The sequence below is a fragment of the Trachemys scripta genome, chromosome 2 (genome assembly GCF_013100865.1).
Source record: "Trachemys scripta elegans isolate TJP31775 chromosome 2, CAS_Tse_1.0, whole genome shotgun sequence".
Taxonomy (NCBI): domain Eukaryota; kingdom Metazoa; phylum Chordata; order Testudines; family Emydidae; genus Trachemys; species Trachemys scripta.
The window spans coordinates 197,098,501-197,120,440 of record NC_048299.1 but is presented as its reverse complement, the minus strand read 5'-3'; the positions used below and the strand labels follow the sequence as shown (position 1 = coordinate 197,120,440).

The 21,940-nt window shown below is 45.4% G+C and overlaps 1 protein-coding gene across 7 annotated transcripts in view; it reads left to right on the top strand.

The window, feature by feature from the left end:
- Positions 1-21,940, top strand: part of MTCL1 (microtubule crosslinking factor 1) — a 201,278-nt gene that overhangs the window by 149,948 nt on the left and 29,390 nt on the right. For all 7 annotated transcript variants that reach the window (XM_034762628.1, XM_034762626.1, XM_034762625.1 and 4 more), the window contains one exon: positions 16,506-16,673. In XM_034762628.1, coding sequence (XP_034618519.1) covers positions 16,506-16,673 — 168 coding nt within the window. The remainder of the gene's footprint in view (positions 1-16,505; positions 16,674-21,940) is intronic.

Here is a 21,940-nt window from a genome sequence, read left to right as displayed (position 1 = left end):
ATTAATGTCAATTAAATTGGCAACAGTGGTAAGTAGCATGCATATAATTCATTTTTGTAAGTGTTACGTGCTCTTCTAATTCAGCATTTCCAGCAATCTCACTTAAGGAAATGACTCATAGTAACAAATCATGTCTCAGTACCCCTGCTGATAGAAGCAGATATTTCTAATGAATACTGCATGGGGCTCCGGTGGATTTGTGAGGGCAAAACAAGTTTTCTACCTTCTAACCAGGAAATACGTATTGTGTGACTACTGCAAGAATAGTAAGTTTGCTAAATATTAGTTATTTCAAGAGCTATACTGGATTTCATTGTATATTATACTGTATGGCATATACCACACTCCTCAATTTCCAAGCACCCTGTATTTGACAGATACATTGAGAGTTAAAATGGTTTACTGCTATTGGGCTTCCAGCTAATTATTAGTGGCAAGAAAGGGTCATATCACTCTCTAATACGAAAAAGAGAAACCTTGTTGCAGGCTAATTCTGATCCTGGAGCCAATTTAGGGCTCTGTAAGAGCCATATTCTGCTCTCAGATACACTATTATATGTTTGGCTCAAAATGTCAATTTTGCTGCCAAAGTAGGGCACGACACTGCATGCCCTCTATACGTCGAACCCCCACTGAATTCCATGAGATTGCAGGATCTGGCCCTGACTCTATACACATTACAGAATTTCCAGTGTAAACCTCAGTTTATAAATTATTCCAGATTTTAAAAATACTTCATTAATACATATTTATTAGTGATAACAAAATTGGAGCAAAGAAGGTGTCACCCCACTTTCCCTAATGGAATCCCAGTACCAAAAGTGAGTTCCGTGGAAGCTCTGAGAGATGTCTGGGCGCAATATTTGAAATAGACCTTGGCCACTCATAGCTGCTAAAAGCCACCGAGGAGCACATAGCTCATTAGTGGTTGATTTCTTCAACATCTCCCTCAAAGAAGTTAGCCTGCAAACCTCCCTGAACATGCATTTCTTCTTCGAGTGATTGCTCATGTGTATTCCACAATAGGTGTGCGTGCTTGCCCCATGCACTGGTGCCAGAAGTTTTTCCCTTAGCAGTACCCGTAGTGGAGCATCCCTAGCGACCCCTGGAGTGACGCCTCCATGGCGCAGTATAAGGGGCGCTGCACACTCCCCCCACTCTCAGTTCCTTCTTGCTGCCAGTGAAGGTGCTTCGGAACTGCTCTGCTCCAGCTTTGCTGTAGCTCGTCCCCAGAACTGCTTGTTTGTTCAGTGTGTGGTACCTGTAGTTAGTTAGTTGATTAATCTAGTTTAGTTTAACTAGAACGCCTGGGCCGGGGCATGCCCCGGGCCCTGGGTTTTAAGTCGTGCGACACTTGTAGGTGACCTATGCCAGTGAATGATCAGCACGCGGACTGTTTACGCTGTTTGAGGGAAACCCATCTCAGCGATCGCTGCAAGATCTGCAAATCGTTTATGCCTTGGACCAAGAAAGAAAGGGACATTAGGCTCCAGGCTATTCTGATGGAGTCGGCGCTGACCCCGGCTCGGGTGCACCGCTCCAAGTTGGCTCCGTGTGATCCCGCGGTGTCTGTGCGCAGCGACCCTTCGGCACGATCGACTAGTAGGCACCGCTCCCCGTCCATGGGGCACGCCAGGAAGGCTAGGAAGAGGCCTTCTTCACGGCAGCACTGGAGTAAACCCGGGGCAGAGACTAGACCCATGTTGCAGTCCTCGATCCTCCACCGGCCTCTAGGCCTCCGACTCAAGTCGAGCGGAGTAGCCTGGCCCATTTGGAGCAGGCCTCCCTGGATGTCTGGATGCCCTCCACAACGGAGGCCCTGCAGGTGGCCCGGGATGTCATGTCCAGGCCAGTACCAGGAGCACTGCCGATGTCGGCCCCACGCTCCAGAGGCAAGCCATCACTGGGATCTCCACAGTCACCCCCAACTCGGTACTGGTCTCGGTTGAGGGAACATTCCTGACACCGTTCTCTGCCCAGCGACCATTCCGTGCAAAGTCCACGTGGGTTGCCATCAACTCCCACCAAGTTGTCTGGTTGGATTCCATCGGACCGAGACTCCCGGCACCGCTCCGCCTCAAGGAGCGAACACAGAGGGAACTGAGGCCAACAACGCCAAAGATCCTCGTCTCGGAGGGGCTATCTCAGCTGGTTACGACATGAATGCCGACGCCGTTCTCGTTCGTCGTCCCACTCATGGGTCCACCCGCCGGAGCCGATCGTGGAGCAGCTGTTACCGACGGTACCGGTCCTCCACGTCGGGATTGCGGTTCCGTGGTCGGCACTGGGCAGAGTGGCCTTGCCTCTCCACGAAGGGGTGGCAAAAATTTCAAACGCCCTGTGGCAAACCCCAGCCTCATTGGCCCCCATCTCTAAGAGAGCGGAATGCAAGTATTTTGTGCCCACCAAGGGGCATGAATACTTGTACATCCACCCTGCTCCCAACTCCCTGGTGGTCGAGTCGGTCAACCACAGGGAACGGCAGGACCAACCAACCCCTACCCCAAAAAATAAAGATTCAAGGAGGCTGGATTCATGTGGAAGGAAAATTTATTCATCCTCAAGTTTCCAGTTACGGGTGGCAAACCACCAGGCTCTCCTGGGCCGGTATGAGTTAAATCTGTGGGGCTCTCTGCCCAAGTTTGAGGACTTCCTCCAGGAGTGCTACAGGAAGGAGTTCAAGGCGCTGGTGGAAGGGGGTACAGCAGCTGCCAGGGCAATATGGCAGGCAGCTTCAGATGCAGGGGACACGGCCGTGCGGTCCATGGCCTCCATGGTGTCCATGAGAAGGGCATCATGGCTCCTGCTCTCTGGGCTGTCCAGCGAGGCGCAGACCTCCTGCTGGACCTTCCATTTGATGGCAAAGCTCTGTTTGCGGAACAAATGGATACAAAGCTGCATGGCCTGAAAGACTCCCGCATGACACACCAGACTCTGGGTCTGTATGTTCTGGCTCCAGCTAAATCTAAGTTCAAGCTGCAGCAGACTCCCACCCTGGCCACCCACTCAAAATACGAGACCACTTATAAGAAGTCGCGGGACTATAAGAAGCGCCCTCAAAGGCAGTCTCGACCTGCCCCTCAGCCTGGGTGCTCCAAGGGCAAGCAGGCGGGGAAAAGGCAGTTTTGACGGGATGCCCGGGGGCGCCCTGCCAGTTCTCATCAGGGATCCAGCCTCAATAAAGCTTCCCTTCTCCAATCGTTTTGTGCTTTTCTCCCGGAGTGGTCGCAGCTGACCTCGGACCGATGGGTCCTCAACACCATCTCCCAGGGCTACACCCTCCAGTTTACTTCCACTCCACCCAACCATCCTCCACCCCCATCCCTCCTGTGGGACCCCTCTCATGAAGCTCTGCTTGAGCAGGAAGTGGGGTGGCTCCTGGACCTCTGAGCAGTGGAAGCGGTACCGGGGAAGTTCAAAAGCAAGGGGTACTACTTCTGTTATTTCCTTATCCCAAAGGCCAATGGGGGCTCAAACCCATCTTGGACCTGCGAGGTCTGAACCAGTACATGCTGAAACTTAAGTTCTGCATGGTCTCCCTGGCCTCCATCATCCCCTCCCTGGATCCCGGGGACTGGTATGCCGCCCTCAATTTGCAGGAGGCGTACTTCCACATTCATATATTCGAGGGGCACAGACGCTTCCTCTGTTTCATGGTAGGGCAGGAACACTACCAATTTACGGTCCTCCTGTTTGGCCTGTCCACTGCCCCCAGGGTATTCACGAAATGTATGTTGATGGTAGCAGCCTACCTCAGGCACCGGGGGGTCCAGATCTTCCCCTATCTGGACAACTGGTTAGTCAAGGGCAGCTCCCGGTCGCAGGTGTGGGATCATGTGTCGATCCTTCTGTCCACATGCACCACTTTTGGCCTGTGAGTAAACAACACCAAGTCCATGTTAGTCCCAGTACATCACATAGAGTTTATCGGGGCAGTCCTGAACAACTTGTCAGCCAGAGCCTCCCTCCCACTGGACAGGTTCGAGACCCTGAAGGGGCTCATCGACACGGTCACAAGGTTTCCGGTGACAACAGCCAGAGCATGCCTCCAGCTCTTGGGTCACATGTCGGCGTGCACGTATGTGGTCCGTCACGCCAGACTCAGGATGAGGCACCTCCAGCTCTGATTGGCCTCGGTGTTCTCCCAGGCCAGGGACAGGATGGACAAAATCTTCACGATGCCTGAGCCAATGATCTCCCTGCGGTGGTGATCCTCCCCGAGAAACATGCTCCAAGGGGTCCCGTTCAGGGGCAGGGCCCCATTGCTGGAACTGGTGTCAGATGTGTCGGATCTCGGATGGGGGGCCCATGTGGGGAACATTCAGACCCATGGTCTGTGGTCGGCTCAGGACCTGACCCTCCACATAAACGTCAAGGAGCTCAGGGCGGTGCGGCTGGCGTGCATGGCCTTCCGCGTGCACCTGGAGGGCCGGGTGGTCAGGGTTCTCACGGATAACACGGCCTTAATGTTTTACATCAACAGGCAAGGCGGGGCCCAATCCTCTACCCTCTGGCACGAAGCCCTCAGGCTATGGGACTTTTGTATAGCCCACGACATCTGCCTACAGGCCTTCCACCTACCGGGCTCCCGGAACTCTGGGCCGGATTGCTTGAGCAGGGACTTCTCTCAGCACGAGTGTTCTCTCCACCCAGATGTGGTGCACAGACTTTTCCAAGTGTAGGGAATTCCCCATGTGGACCTGTTCATGACTCGGCCCCGGTTCTGCTCCGGGGGGGGCTGGGATGGGGCGCTATCTCCGATGCCTTCCTCCTGTGCTGGTCAGGTCAGCTTCTCTATGCCTTTCCCCCATTCCCGCTGATCAGCAGGGTCCTGGAAAAGATAAAGACAGACAAGGCCCGGGTCCTTCTGATCGACCCAGCATGGCCCAGGCAGCATTGGTATGGGATCCTCACAGGCCTGGCGGTCGCCCCACCGTGGCCGTTGCCGTCCTGCCCGGACCTACTCTTCCAGAACCAGGGCCACCTCCTCCACCCCAACCTAGCGGCACTCCACCTCACGGCGTGGCTGCTCAACGGTTAGGCCGGGAGGAAGGACGTGGTCGGAAGGGGTTCAATGCGTCCTCTTAGAAAGCAGGCGACCCTCCACGCGCCGAGCCTACTTGGCAAAGTGGTCTCGGTTTTACAGATGTGTGGATGAACGAGACGTTTCCCCAGTGGCTGCCCTGATCCAGCTGATTCTGAACTACCTCCTTCACCATAAAGCCCAGGGGCTGGCACCCTCATCAGTCAAGGTGCACCTGGCAGCCATATCAGCCTTCTACCCAGTGGTGCAGTGCCACACAGTATTCTCCCATGCTATGACTGGCTGATTCCTTAAGGGGTTGGATTGTCTCTTCCCATATGTTTAGGCCCCCAGTTCCGCAGTGGGACCTAAACCTGTGTTGGCCCGCCTCATGGGCCCCCGGTTTGAGCCACTAGCTACGTGCTCCTGGTCGTACCTCTCGTGGAAGGTAGCCTTCCTGGTGGCGATCACGTTGGCTAGGAGGGTCTCAGAACTCAGGGCCCTGACCTCCAAGCCCCTGTTCACGGTGTTCCATAAGGATAAGGTCCAGCTCCGACCACATCCTTTGTTCCTCCGGGAGGTGGTCTCTGCCTATCACATGGGTCAGGACATTTTTCTGCTGGTTCTCTGCCCCAAGCCCCATACGTCCAGTGAGGAACGCCACCTCAACACACTGGATGTGAGATGGGCTCTGGCTTTTTACCTGGAGCGGACTAAGCTGTTCAGAACGTCCTCGCAGCTGTTCGTCGACTTGGCCAAGCGCATGAAGGGAAGGCCGATCTCCACTCAGCGGCTCTCCAACTGGATCACCTCGTCCATCCGTACCTGTTATGACCTGGCGGGAATCCCTCCACCACCAATTGTGAGGGCACCCTTGACTAGGGCGCAGGCCTCATCGGCTGCCTTTTTAGCCCATGTCCCCATTCAGGACATTTATAGGGCTGCCATATGGTCTTCAGTTCACACGTTCACCTCGCATTATGCAATCATCTCCCAGACCAGGGAGGACACCAGGTTCGGCAGGGCCGTACTCTGTCCCGAGAGTTTGTGAACTCCTACCCACCTCCAATAGATATAGCTTGGAATCACCTATTGTGGAATACACGTGAGCAATTGTGACAATGCGGTTCTGGTGGAACCCAACTGAGAGTGCCAACTCAGGACAAATTGCTCAAACAGGGCAGTTACAGCCCAAGGCTGGGTTTTTTTCCACCTCTAAGGCAAACCAAACCAGCCAGACTAGGAGGACTTCGGTCTCACCCCTTGGCTAACCGCAAGTCTCACAAACAATCTCCTTAGACACCCCAGTTTCCCAGTATTACCACCAGTGCCACTCGTTATGGGGACAAATGGTTATGAAAACCAATACCCCAGTAAAAGAAAAAGGTTCTCCTGATCCCAAAGGACCAAGCCCCAGACCCAGGTCAATATACAAATCAGATCTTACTCACAAATCACGCTGTTGCCAATCCTTTAGAATCTAAAATCTAAAGGTTTATTCATAAAAGGAAAAAGATAGAGATGAGAGTTAGAATTGGTTAAATGGAATCAATTACATACAGTAATGGCAAAGTTCTTGGTTCAGGCTTGCAGCAGCGATGGAATAAACTGCAGGTTCAAATCAAGTCTCTGGAATACATCCCCCACTGGGATGGGTCCTCAGTCCTTTGTTCAAAGCTTCAGCTTGTAGCAAAGTTCCTCCAGAGGTATGAAGCAGGATTGAAGACCAGATGGAGATGAGGCATCAGCCTTATATAGTCTTTTCCAGGTGTAAGAACACCTTTGTTCTTACTGTGGAAAATTACAGCAAAATGGAGTCTGGAGTCACATGGGCCAATCCCTGCATACATTGCTGAGTTACAAGGCGTATCTGCCTTCTCTCAATGGGTCCACTGTATAGCTGATGGTCCTTAATGGGCCATCAAGCAGGCTAGGCAGAGCTAACACCATGTTGTCTGGGATGTCACCCAGCAGCATAGCCTAAGTTTGAAATGCAGATAGTATAGAGCCAATATTCCTAACTTCAACTACAAAATTGATACATACATATAGACAGCATAATTATAACCAGTAAACCATAACCTTGTCTTAGATACCCCATTTAACCCCCTTTACACGATCTGGGTGCCACTACAGGACCTTGGTTGCAACAATGATCTATATGGTCCCAGAGTATATCAATAACGTCACAGCAATCACTCGAAGAAGAAAATACAGTTACCTTTTCCGTAACTGGTGTTCTTCGAGATGTGTTGCTCATGTCTATTCCACATCCCGCCCTCCTTCCCCTCTGTCGAAGTTGTGTGGCAAGAAGGAACTGAGGATGGGGGGAGCGTGCAGCGCCCCTTATACCGCGCCATAGAGGCGCCACTCCAGGGGTCGCTGGGGCGCTCCCCTACGGATACTGCTAGGGGAAAAACTTCCAGCACCGGTGCACGTGGCGAGCACGCACACCTATTGTGGAATAGACACGAGCAACACATCTCAAACACCAGTTACGGAAAAGGTAACTATCTTTTATCCAGTCAGGCCTCAAGAAACCAACACTTGACCCTAAAGATCCTGTTTTAGAGCTGTCAGCCACTCAGCTGTAGGATACCTGTTCCACAGAGTCTGCCCTGGGAACAGACACCCCCCATTCTGGGACCCTAGAGGGAAGTACTTCCTCTCCAGAGACACTCTCACTATTCTATACCATAGAATCGCAGAAATTTTGGGCTGGAAGGGACTTTGAGAAGTTATCATGTTTAGCCCTCTGTTCTGTGGCAGGACCAGGTAACCTAAACCATCCCTGAGTGGTGTTTTGTTCATCCTGTTTTTAAAAACCTCTAGTGATGGGGATTCCACAGCCTTCCTAGGAAACATATTTCAGATCTTAACTATCATTATAGCTAGAAAGTTTTTTCCTAATATCTAACCTATATCTCTCTTGCTACATAAAAAGCCCATTACTACTTGCCCTACCTTCAGTGGACATGGAGAACAGTTGACCACCATCTTCTTTATACCAGCCCTTAATATATTTGAAGACTGTTATCTGGTTCCCCCTCAGTCTTCTTTTCTCAAGATTATACATGCCCAGTTTTTTTAACCTTTCCTCATCGGTCAGGTTTTCTAAACCTTTTTATCATTTTTGTTGCTCCCCTCTGGACTCTCTCCAATTTGTTCACATCTTTCCTAAAGCGTGGTGGCCAGAATTGGACACAGGACTCCAGCTGAGGCCTCACCAGTGCTGAGCAGAGCAGGATAATCACCTTTCGTGCCTTTCACATGACACTCCTATTAATGCGCGTCAGAATTATATTCGCCTTTTTCACAGCTGTATCACATTGTTGACTCATATTCAATTTGTGGTCACTATAATTCCCAGATCACTTTCAGCAGTACTACCGCCTACCCAGTTATTCCCCATTTTGTAGTTTTGTATTTGATTTTTACTTCCAAAGTGAACTTTGCACTTACCTTTATTGAATTTCTTCTTCAATACTGACCAATTCTCCCAGTCCTTGCACCCTTCCAACTTAGTGTCATCTTCAGATTTTATAAGTGTACTCTCCGCTCTTTTATCCAAATCATTAATGAAAATATTTAATAATACCGGACTCAGGAATGACCTCTGTGGGATTAGATATGCCGTCCCCTTTTGACAGAGAACCATTGATAACTACTCTTTGAGTACTGTCTTTCAACCAGTTGTGCACCAACCTTATAGTGATTTCATTTAGACCACATTTCCCTGGTTTGCTTATGAGAATATCATGTGGGACCGTGTCAAAAGCCCTACTGACATTAAGATATATCACATCTGCTGCTTGCCCCCATCCACTATACCAGTAACCCTGTCAAAGTGGAAATGAGGTTGGTTTGGCATAATTTGTTCTTGACAAATTCATGCTGACTATTCCTTATAATCTGTTATCCTCTAGATGCTGATGAACTGATGTAGATTGTTTAATAATTTGTTCCACGTATCTTTCCAGATATTAAAGTTAGGCTGACTGATCTATAATTCCCTAGGTCCTCTTTATTCCCCTTTCTCCAGTTTTCTGGGACCTCACCTATCTTCCAGGAGTTCTCAAAGATAATTTATAATGGTTCCGAGATTTCCTTAAGTAACCTAGGATGAATTTAATCAGGCCCTGCTGACTTGAATACGTTTAACTATTCTTTAACCTGCTTTTCCCTGCTTTGGCTTGTGTTCCTTCCTCCTTATTAATATTAATTGTGTTGAGTATCTGGTCACCATTAACCTTTTAGTGAAGACTGAAGCAAAACTGACATTAAACATAACCTTTTTGATGTCATCAGTTATTAGCTCTCCTTCCCCTCTAAGTAGAGGACCTACACTTTCCTTCATCTTTTTCTTGCTTCTAATGCATTTATAGAACCTCTTTTAGTAGCATGTCCCTTGCTAGATATAACTCATTTTGTGCCTTTCTGATTTTGTACCTACATGCTTGTGTTGTTCTTTTGTACTCCTCCTTAGCAATTTGTCCATACTTCTCCTTTTTGTAGGATTCCTTTTTGAATTTTAGGTCATTAAAGCGCTCCTGAGGGAACCATATTGGCCTCTTACTATTCTTCCCATTTTTCCTTTGCATTGGTATAGTTTGCAGTTGTCCTTTAATATTGTCTTCTTGAGAAACTTCCAGCTCTGGATATATGGCAGTGTATCTATGTGTGGCTGGTGGGATTAGAGCCACAGCTCCAGCACCTGTGGAGGGAACAGAGCTCAGTAGCAAGTGCTGTGGGTAGGAGGGGGGTCTCCTCTCAAGATTGCATTTCCTTGCTGTGGTTGGTGTTTCAGGCTGGACAGTGCAGAGATGAAGGGGGTCTGGATTTGGACCAGGCAAGTTTCACACTTCCTATTAAGAAGGAGTTCCTGTAATAATGTGTTTGTGACTGAGAGAAGGAGGTCTGGAAAGGGGTTTACTATAAGTCTGAGTAACTTGTGTTCATGTTTAATGGGTTATGGGCTGGCTGGGTTTATCTCCTGCTGCTGCAGACTCTTACACCCCTCTCTCGAAAGAGGAATTGCATGGAAGAAAATTCGTAACACCGAGGCCTCTTGTTGTAGGTGCTCTGTTTTTGATACCTACCTTGAGACACGTGGGATGTTGGACACTCAAAAACTGAGGCACCCCAAATCAATAGCTTCTTTTAAGAATGATGGCCTTAACCATTAAAATGCTGGTTAATCTCCAAGTGAACATCCCCTTAGGGATTGGCCATTTTCCTAATGTTTGTGGGGGAGAGGAGTGCTGGAGAGGAGGGAGGGGTTGGTTCTTGGTGCTGGGAAACTGGGTAGATAGAGACTCTTGAGAGGAACAATCCCCTCTGTCACTACTCTCTGCACACCCCATATGACTCTTACTTCAGCCTGTCCTTCCTGACATAATCCAACTCTCCGTGATGCTGACTTACTCCCTCAGGCTAGGAACCAGCCTGGGTTATATCAAAAGTTCAGGCCAGGAAGAACTGACATGGAACTAGCAATGTACAAGAGCAGAGAAGAAAGGCAGCAGGGAGGCAAGCAGGCAGAGTGAGGCTGGCATCCCAGTGGAGGGGGGCTTTTAATATTGCTTGAAGGGAAGTGTGAGGGTTGGTGGTTTGGTAGTTGTTGCCTAGGGAATGGATCATGTTGGTTGAGTGGAAGGGGTGAAATGCCTGCTGTGTGGTGTGAAACAGGGGAGAGGAAATAAGAGAGTTTACTTATCTCTGCTCCCTCAGTAAAGTGCAGTAAAAACAAATATATTCATATTTTGTGCTCTGGAGGTTCAAGCAAAATCCCCAGTTATATTTTTGGCTTATACAATATTTGTCTTTCTTTCAAAGCTTGGTTTTAAAAAAAAGCCTTAAGGAATAGTAATTAGTATTTAAATGTACTAGAATGATTTGCACCAAGATCCAGCTCCACTCTTGTCTGGCTCGGCGACCACAGAGAGGAAGCATGCTTCTTGAGATCTCCTCTGTTGTGACGGCTCCTAACCTTTTGTTTGTGACTCTCTACCAGACCAAGCTGCTGGCAGGTCCCTGACTGCTGCTAAAATGTTAAATGACATTCTCAAGGGAGGGAGGGGGGAAATGGATTGAGATGATCCCAAACTAATGTTTGCTCTGCCACTTGAACCCAAACTTCTCCAGGCTGGAGGGGAAGGAGTGGTCAGATCATGGATTTATAACTACACATCCAAATAGTCTTTATATTGAATTAATATTTACTATTTTTTCCTGGGAACTTCCTTGGGGGTTTCAGAATGCAGATAAAATCATTGATAGTGAAAACTTGCTGTAAACTCTTATTTCCTTCTCACACAGACCAATCCTTGGCTGTAGCAGACAGGCACACAGTAACTTTAAGCTACCTTTGTGCTTCTTTGATCTTACGTCAGCTATGCACCAGTTGGTACTCCTTTGCTCTACTGTACAGTGACTGCCAATATCCCCAGGGGACAGCCTATTATGGTAACCAGGGATCACCAGCGTGCAGGGAAGCCCAGCCATGCCCCATTTCCTCTGACTTCATCCAATATACCGGCCCATGGAGGAGCAGGAAGGACATAAGAGCTATTATTTGATATCAGTGGGATTACTCATTTAAAATTAAGTATGTGTTTATGTGCTTTGCTGGTCAAGTCCAGAGCAGATAGAAATATGCAGGACTGAGCCCTAGATCTCCTCAAAGACTCTTAAATAAAATAAATATGAAGTTTCTAGACAAAGCCATTTTAATCATTGTGGCGTTACCAGCAACAGTCAAAGAATTTTCTAAAATTTCTCCTAATTTTTGTAAAGACCCTGGTCTCAGAAACAACTTATCTAAACCCCTTCAAATTTGCTCAACCCCAAAATAATCCTTCTCTGACTACAGACCACAGATGAGGAATTTCAAGCAGAAAGGACAGTGAGGAAATTACAGGGATGTGATCAAAATTGGGTTTATATTAGCAAGCTAGTTAGAACTCCAGCTACCATAGGGAATGTCTATATCGAGTCCATAATAGTGACTTTCATAGCACTCATGTAGAGATAGGCATTAGCCCTCTGCTAATCTATATTTTGTGGCTCCATAGCCTCTTCTCTAGAACAGCTAATTACTTTTTGTTTATTAAATAAATCTAGTTTTTACATGATTTTATGGTTGAAGTTTTACATGCACAGACATCAGGCAATTCAAAGCTATGATTCCTGTGGCAAACATAATCAATTTAAAAATAACACTTCTGTCTGAAATTTGTTACCTATCGCAGTTATAGTTTACACCTGAGATCACTAAAACTAAAAGAGATTAGAAAAGTAATATTTTCCCCCAGTTGGTTTATGCAGAGCGTTTAACAGCACTTTGTGAATGATTATTTTCACTGTTTTCACTCAGTTCATGTGAGTCTTTACACTGCAACAGGGGGAGGAATGTTTTTTAAATGTAGGAAAATACGATAGTAAAACCAGGAGGATTTGCAGAGAGGCAGGTGTAATGCCCAAAACTACTTTTAACTTTGTGTTAATTGACTAGAGGGGAGGCGTTCAAGGCACAAATGGCAGCTAGGTCCCTAGTCCAAATGGCAGTTAGGCGTCTATATCCCATTGACTTTCAGTTGGAGTTAGGTGCCTAACTGCCATTTGTGCCTTTGAAAATCTCCCCCTCTATTCCAGTTGATGGTGTCTCTATAACTTGGCTCCATTGTAGAGGAGCCAAATCCTAGACCCATCAGTGTGGGGAGGCGACTCAGATAGCCATGAGGAGGTAGGCATGGAGGCTCTTCCAGTTCTTAACCAGGATGAAGGAGGACAGTTGAGCTGGGAGGTATCCTATTTCCTTCTGAGAAAGAAGAGGGAAGGGATAGAGCTTCTGCTGGGGAGCAGAAGTCCTCTAGAGGTTAAATTGTTTTGTCATGAAAAGTGTATTTTTGAGATTCTTTTAGTTGCTTTCACAGTGTGTGTGTTTACCCTACAGCAAAAGGATTGGTGTGTCCTGTAATACAAGGGAGTAGAGAGACTAATAAAGTTTGGCCTGTGGCCACACAGAGGATAACTTTGAACTTGTGCTGAATACTTTTGTGGAATATTTGATGCAAGCAGAGGGGAAGCTCCAGGAGAATGTACTAAGTTCTTATAGTGCAAATTGCTCTTATTTTCCTACAGTTCTTAATTCTGCCCCTTTTCCCACCTGCACAATCTTTCAGTTATATTGATAGAGAAACACCTTGTTAGGCCACAGCAGAGAACACAGAATAAAATCCTTGAGTAAGCGTGCCTCATGGACTCTTGTGGGGCCAGATTTTGAAGTGCTCAGAACGTAATACTTTCCATTGTGATATTTCAGATTTTCAAAAGACTCACTTATTTTTGGCATCTAAACAAGAGCTGAGCGCTTCTGAAAATCTGGTCCTCATTGGACAGTAGAATAAAACTCATGGGGGTAACTGTAACATCACATTGACATGTTGATAAATAGGGGATGGTATGTACATATTCAGCATGTGGCAGTATGTAATGTTTTAATGTGCATTAAGTAACAATGGTCTTAATTCTGCTTCTTGGGTGTGCCTGTTTTTAAACCCTGTGCTATACAGTATTGCATGTAGCAACAGTTCATTTCTTCCTTCAGTCCAAACAGATTACTGTTAAGTCAATGAGTCACCTGCAGTTATTTCCCCATGTGTATAGCATTTTATTTTCTAATGAACCATATGGAACTCCTGGGGGAATTCTGCACCAATTTTGCTGAAATTAACATGCGTGCAGAATTTCCTTTCTCCCACAGAAATGGGCTGCAGTGCTGTTGACCTCCACTAGAGACTGCATAAAAGACCCTGCTGGGGGAGGGACCTAGAGGATTCCTGGCAGCTGTAATTCCCAGCATGCCCTGAGGGAAGGAGATGGCAGCACGCAGGAAACTCCATACAAGCCTGGGACCAAGCATCAGGCTGTTTCTCCCTCAGGATCCCTGGGCTCTGGGGGGAAGAGGAGGGAGTGTCTGGACTGGGGAGACCATGGCTGGGCTCTGGGAGAGAGGGGGTGGGTGTCTGGATTCTGGGGGGCAGGGGGTGTGTGGGTATCTGGGCCAGAGGGGTCTATAACTGGGCTTGGGGGGGCACCGTGGCTGGGCTTGGGGGGGGAGTGTTGTGGGTGTCTGGCCCCCCCGGCTGGGCTCTGGGCTGGGGGAAGGGAGCAGTGAAACAGGAACTGGGTTGTCATAGGGGTTTCTTTAACTCTCTAATTTTGGGGGAATTTTTATGTGTGTCTGTATTGTTACAGACATACTTGCTGACAGGTATTTTGAAATAAATTACCAAAATAATTGAAACGGGTGTGATTATGTAGTGTTATTTTGACAAATAAAATGTGCATAATTTTGCATAATTTTAAAATATTGTGCTCAGAATGTTTATTTTTTTGGCACATACTTTTTATTGTTTTGGTGCAGAACGCCCCCAGGAATAATATGGTTTGGAATAATGTAAAATATAATTTTTCTAAGGCTACTTGGCATGTTTGATTAGTTATTACAGTTTGGTTTTCCATGCAAAATTCTGTATTTAAAACTACACTGGAAAATACTACTAGAAAATACTATATTGTACTAGAAAATATTATATTGAGAGTAAACCTGCATTGGTGGGGGACAGAACAGCTGATCTAATGCGACTTTTAGCTCTCTAATTTCTGATTCTTTGTAAGCCCATGCTACAGAACCATAGAACTGAAGTCTGCAAAATCTGGTGTGAATCTTTATTGCAATATACTGTCTATAGACCAAGGGATCACTAGCAAGATTTTAGCCAGTCCCTAAAGAGAACTAAATGAGATTTACATGGCATGGCACTTTTGGTTTTACGAGCTACTTTTTGCAATTAGCATTTAATTTTAGGTCAATAATTGCAAATGATTATGGAAAAAAATATTTATATTGGTCTCATGGGTCCCAACCAAACAACTGGGGCTGAACAACCTTGAACTCTGGGGGTTGTTTAAAATCCAGCCCAGATTTGGAATCTTCAGATGGCCACTATCTTTATAATGGGACAGACCAGTTCCTCAGATACAATCACACCTAGATTTTGGGGTGTTGCAAATGTAGATCTGAATTTTGCAATGTGAATTCTTTTTGTCTCTTGTTTAAATTGCTGCGAGCATTAATTGTCCCATCTGAATATAACCCCCATATTTGGACTTCATTGGGGACCAGATCAGAAGAATAGTTAGAAGCCAGAAAGTGACAAAGTTATTGAGAAAATAGAAGTAATTAGTCAAGTATCTGTGCATCAAATCAGCTAATTTAAGTCTTCTCAAGGTAGCAGTGTTAACTTACACATTAATGAAAGCCGGCAGAATAATTTGTAATGAATTTATTCAATGAGTTTTCCCACTTTTTCTGCTCATAAATTGTCTGCTAACAGATTGTTATTCAAAATAATTTGTTAAGTAGATTCTGTGCATAATTCTTGATCTATAACTCATTTGTGAGACTTTATTTTGAAAATTTGATTGGAGCTTTGATTCATCACATAAATCACATTATACATTTCTGTTCCTTAATTGGATGAGTGCAACTATTAGAAACAGGTTTCGAGGGATTACTTTTGATTTATTGACTGACTGAATATGAATTTTTCACAAATATTCTACAATATTTTGCTTAAAGTTCACTGCCTGGTGCTGTTCACTAGAATATTTGCAGAAAGCAAACAGCAAAAGGCTCATCAATGTTGACAAAATGTATGTGCCCAGCTCTCAGGTTAACCCTGAACTAAACTTTTACTTTGCCTGGTTTCTGCCTAACACTGTATCTGTCATAGAACATTTTAAATGCAACAAAAATATTCCCACAGTTTGGACAGGGATTTGCTCTCTGGTCATATGCGGAAAGAGAAAAAGTAGACCGCATAGCATACTTGCTTCCAAAACAGACTGCACCCATACTCAACGCCATCCTATACAGAAGTGCACAGGGTTGAGGGTGCCTCTGAAGAGCAGAATAAAGAATCATTCTGCATCTAAACAACACTGCTCTGCTCAAAATGGAGACTTTCAAACATTGTCTGTAATGCCAAAGCATCAGAAATGGATCCTTTATCATCTTCTGTAATTTACACATACTTGAGTTTTGGTGCTCAGGAGATGACTGCATGAGATACACAGTTGCACATGTAAGATCAGAAATGATTTCTTGGCTTGAAATTAGAAATTTAAGAGCCACAGAAGTTATAATTTATGGCCTCAATCTTGAGAGATGCTGAGTACCTCCTTCAAGATACTGTGCGTGCCCTCAACTTCCACGAAAGATGCTGAGCACCTTGCAGGATCAGATCCTTTGAACACTGACACTGCATAGAGACTATTTCTCTTTTGGTTTTTTCGTAAGATGCTCTTACCCTATGTGTTTGATCCTCTTCTCCTTCATGCAGTTGACAAGAATGTGAGCATTTTCCTTCTGAAGAAGAGGGAGGATTAATAATTATTTTGGTTTTTGTTCCTGCAGGCAAGTGAAAACCGGCGGCTCTTAAATGCTCTGAAAACCTTGTTGGACGACTTCCGTTCTGAGCTCCGGGATGATGAACGAGAGCGACGTGGGCTCCAGCAACAGTATGCCACAGACAAGGCAGCTTGGGAGGTGGAATGGACGGAGCTGAAGTGTCGTCTGGAGCAGGTACTGTACCCATGATCAGTGCCAAAAGACAGGTGACTTTTTATTTAAAGGCCTGATTCCCAAGCTGGTTTGGAGCTAAGTGAAAGTAATTGATGAGAATTGGTTTTAATCACTTGCTGGAATAAGAAGTCCATGAGAGTCACATAAGAGATCATATTTATTTATTTTAGGCCAGTTTCCTGCAGCCTACCTCACCTGAGTAGTGCCTTACTCCATGGGTAGCCCCATTGACTTCACTTACATCAGGGTGACTATTAATGGAGTAAGCTACTATTCAGTATGATCAAGGGTAGAGGAATCTGGCCCTTTATTTTATTATAAGAATGGGTTGGTAATTGCTCAGCAAAGGGGTGTGTGGGTGTCTGTATCTGATTGGTGTATGGATAAGAAAACGTTTCTTGATATTCTGGTGTTTCCCTAATAATTCCTCATTTGCTCAAGTAAATAAGCCATGATGCTAGGTCAGTGCCTCAGAATGGTACATCAATAACTGCTCTACTAGATGCTTTTTGACAAGAAAACAGTCCATTAATAATAAACCATCAGATCAGTAGGTTAATGTTTAAACCAGCAAGTCAGAGCCACTGGATGATGCTGTGTTGTGTCCAGTTGAAGGGGATGCTTTGTCTGCCTGTTGTTGTAGGCTATTATTAGAATCATATATATCAATTCATGGGCCTGGTGCTGCAGTGCTCTGTACTGCTGATCACAGGAGATGCTCTGCTTTCTGTGGTGGTATAAAAACAAGCTAGCAGAAAACCACTAGGATTCATTTCTGAATCTGATGGACTAAAGTATTAGTGTATGGCATTGAAGGGGCAAAATTGAGTGTTTTAGGTCCTGTTGGAAAGATTTGTAGCTTTGTATCATCTGTAGAAGGATGTTTAGCTTTAAATCATCTGTAGAAAGCAGATACAATATAAAATATTCACTAAACAGATGACACGTTTTAGAGGATTTACTGTACATCAGAGCACTGTCAAGAGACTGAATCTGACTCACAGCATTCAGACCTGAACACTTCTTTCCCAGTTTGTGTGCTAGAGGCTTTTTTCTCAGAGTACAAGAGTAGATTTTATTTATATGTAGTGGTATTGAAATCAGTTTTCTGATCAAATGCTTATAAGTGTATACAAATATTCTGATAATTGATTGTTTTTAAAAAAACACCCTTGATGGCAATTTTTCTTAAATTAACGTTTAAATGGGAGTAAAGAACAAAACATAAGAAAAGAGGAAAACTGCAGTTGATAGCATGGAGTTTGTGTGCGTTCATGTTTTTGTGGAGGTGTACGTTTGCCATTCAGATAGAAAAATAGTCAGCACCATGATTGGCATTAGTGGGTGGAGGAGTGTTGCTCACTACATACTGGCAGGAAAAAATAGATTTCAGTCTTTAGCACCCTCCAAACTAGTGGTTATATCAGGCTCAGTAATATCCCTCTAGCTATCTTTATCATTGTGAGTCTTGCCCACATGCTCAGGGTTTAGCTGATCGCCATATTTGGGGTCGGGAAGAAATTTTCCTCCAGGGCAGATTGGCAGAGGCTCTGGGGGGTTTTCGCCTTCCTCTGCAGCATGGGGCCCGGGTCACTTGCTGGAGGATTCTCTGCACCTTGAAGTCTTTAAATCACGATTTGAGGACTTCAGTAGCTCAGACATAGGTTAGGGGTTTGATACAGGAGTGGGTGGGTTAGATTCTGTGGCCTGCATTGTGCAGGAAGTCTGACTAGACGATCATAATGGTCCCTTCTGACCTTAAAGTCTATGATTCTATGATGGTGTGATCCTACCGGTAATATTTCCTGTCACATGGCAGTTGTTGGGTGGTGGTTGGTTCTTCCCCCACCCTACTCCCCAAAATCAATGCAAAGAATAAAACTGATCAGCATGTAACACATGGAGATCATCTCTTACCAATATCCGAGTGATATCTGCACATCGTGACATTAGACAAGCCCACTAATGAAATATCAATAAAGATACCACATAAATCATCAGAATGTCAATTATGATAGTCCCAGAAATCATCCCACTGCGATATTACAGGTGTACTCACAACCACAAGGAAGACAGAAATAACAAAACATAACACTAGCTGTTCAAAAACCAAAACATTCTATGTAGGTTCATTCTCAAAATCAGTGGGAGAGGAACTGGTGAATGACTTATGCAATGACAGCTTTGAGTAGTTGCAGTAACATCATTTCATATTCTGTGAAAACGTGGAATAATAAAAACTTTAATCAATCAACCAGGTCAGTCACGTCAATCATGGTGCAACCTACTATGTCATGGTGATGGGAGGCACCATCTTACCTGTTATAAAGAATAGGGGTTACCATAAGGGGGAATGAGGAGTGCAGCTCCCCCACCTCTGGTAAAAGCAGAGGAAGAGCTTCCCCTTCTCTTCCTGGCTAGGTTCCACACTAAGGATACTTCTACACTGGAGCTAAAGGTGTAATTCCCAGTTCAGGCAGACAAACCTGTGCTAGCTCTGATCAAGCTAGCGCACTAAAAATAACAGTAGAGCTGCAGTACCATGAGTTGCAGGACAGGCTAGTCCACCCACCCCATGTACAATCCTGTCTGAAACCCTAGGTACAGACTCAGGACAGCTAGCTGATCCCACTGCCTGTGCAGCCACTGTTATTTTTAGCTCCCTAGCTTCATCAGAGCTAGTGCAGGTATGTTTACCCAAGCTGAGAATTATTGCTCCAGCATAGACATACCCTAGGAAGTGCTCCCTCTCTTCCTGGGCAGATGTAGTGAGATCTGTTCCTCCTGGGACAATCTTCTTTAACCAGTGAGTGAGAGAACTATGAAGACACGCAACAATGAATAAAAGAATCAGTGACTTCCTGGTTTCTCTTGCTCTCCTGACTACTATAGTTTACCTGTGAAGCAGTAAGTAAGATTAGAAAGAGTATTTTCCTTGAGATGTTCACCTGTTAATTTATGGTTACTGAAGCAAGTTTGAAATTTTGATGGCTGGGGATCCCTGTGTAGAGGTGGGGGAAGAAAACTCTCCTGGTAGCCAGTCATGATAATATACCTGCTGCTTTTGAGTACAACAGGAAGATTTAATAGAATGCACATTAAAAATGAAAACCTTGACCTACAGGATTGTGAGTGTGTCTTACTTTTCAGGAAGGCCCTTGGGCTTTGGTTTTAAGATAATGAAAGAGAATGATGGGCCAACCAAAGATCTTGCTTTTCTGGGCATTTAGAAGAGCTTGGAGTTTGGGAGATATCAGTATAACAACCAAACCCTGCTTTGTGTTGCACAGGTGCACTTGGGGCAGAGAAGCTGCAGGACAACTCTTCCTCCTTCAGGTTCATTTCTGCAGTGTGGGGAAGACAACCTGTGCTCTTTTGGTTCTCCAAAACCAAGGAATTGTGGTCTGGCAGCTTTGGAGGTGTTGTCTGGTCACCAGCTTCCCTGCTAATAATCTGAAATCTATTGTGGACTCTACAGGAGTTGCATGACACTCCCTTTTTAGAGCACATCCCTCTCTCCCACTGAGCTATCCTACCTTTCACAGGCAAGATGGCATAGGGACCTCCCATTTGTTTGGCACCAGGCCAGTCCGCCATGCCTTCTTTTGTTCATCCAAGGCGAAGATTTTGCTCTAAGATATATAGGCAACAAGTGTTACGAGGAGAATGAGATAGAGAGAGAATGTGTCTTGCTAAGGTTTGCTTTTTGTCCTGTAATTTCCTAAACAAAAGAATAAATTTACTTACAAAGGATGATGATGATGCAAACTCCACACATTAGAAGAAGATTGCAAAAGCAAGGGGCTTGCTTTTTGGCCTGCATTTGATGTTTCAGTGCTGCAGGACATCTTGAGAATTAGTACTGGTCTCTGGCAAGTCTCCACAACATAACACGCTAGCCACAGCTATTGCATGTTGTGACATTATTCCCCTAGGTTTTAACAAAGTTGTAGGGTTGAGATTGCACTCTAGCAGCCAGCACCTGGGGCTTCTGTTGTAGGATGGGAAATTTGAAGATGTGTTAATGTCCCCTGAAGGGGACCTCTAAATATTTCAAAACTCTGTCCTAAATGACCCATTGTTGGGCTAAGAGATAAAAAAACACATAAAAGTTACTTCACCTGACTCTTTAGGTTCCTTGACTGTATTGGCTGACCCAGGCTTTGCATAAAACCCTAACATGCATAATTCTGTGGTGTGACAGCTACCAAGTAAACCCAGCAGGAGCTAACAGCTAACCCATAGTCTTCCAAGGGAGATCAAACAATAGTAAAAACAATCCTCCACCCCCGCCCCACTCCACCCCTGCACCCGGAAAAATCCCATTACACGCAATGCCATATCCTGCACTAAAATGGCTTGGCTGACCCTCAGTGGGCTGGCTGCAGTGGTAGTTGTGACTCCTCAATCTACTGTCTGCTGTGGCATCAAGTGGAACTGGAGCCATTTGGACACACATTTGACAGTTGTAACCAAAAATAAGAAGTTTTTTCTTTGTTATTTACATTATGAGCTTGGAAATTGGCAACATTTGCTACATCTTTCTCAGTTAATGAAGTGAGTACATTTTTGAGCTAAATTTTGGAAATCCTTTCTGGGCGTGCACCAGGATGTGCGGGGGAAGGAAGAGAACAAATTGGCTACTCTTGAAGCCTTATGTCCACCTGAGTGGCTAAACTGCACTGGAGAATTTGGCCAGTGATGCCTGTCTAAGTTATAATACCATCCAGCGCTCCCCCAGGAGCAGTGTAGCTCTGCACCACCCAAGAGTAGACAGTGCCTAATATGCATGATTGAGTATTATGTTTGCAGGTCACCTTTAGCCATCACTAGATATCGGGGTGAGCGAGGAGCTTATTCAAGGAAGACAAAAACTTGGAGAGAAATAGAAATAAAAACAGTCAACTGAGGGGCACAAGACCATGCTTGTAAATGTTCATTTCGGGTATAAAGGTGAATGGAACATCATTGCCATCAGAATGAGTATAGAGAGAGGGGTAGCTGGATTTAATCTACTCTATGTAGATACTGTATTTCTAATGGGCCTGTTGCTCTGTTATCTTGATGTGAAAGAATGAGAAGCTTTTGAGGCTGACACATTTGTGCTAAAATGAAATTAATGCATAGCACGTTTTTACTTCAGACGTTTTCTGTAGTTATTTATTTAGGATGGGATTTTAAAAAGTGCTGCTCCCCATATTTCCTATCTAGTAACTTATACAGTTCTTGTTGCAGTGGAATCTGAGCCCTTCAGAATCATTAATGGA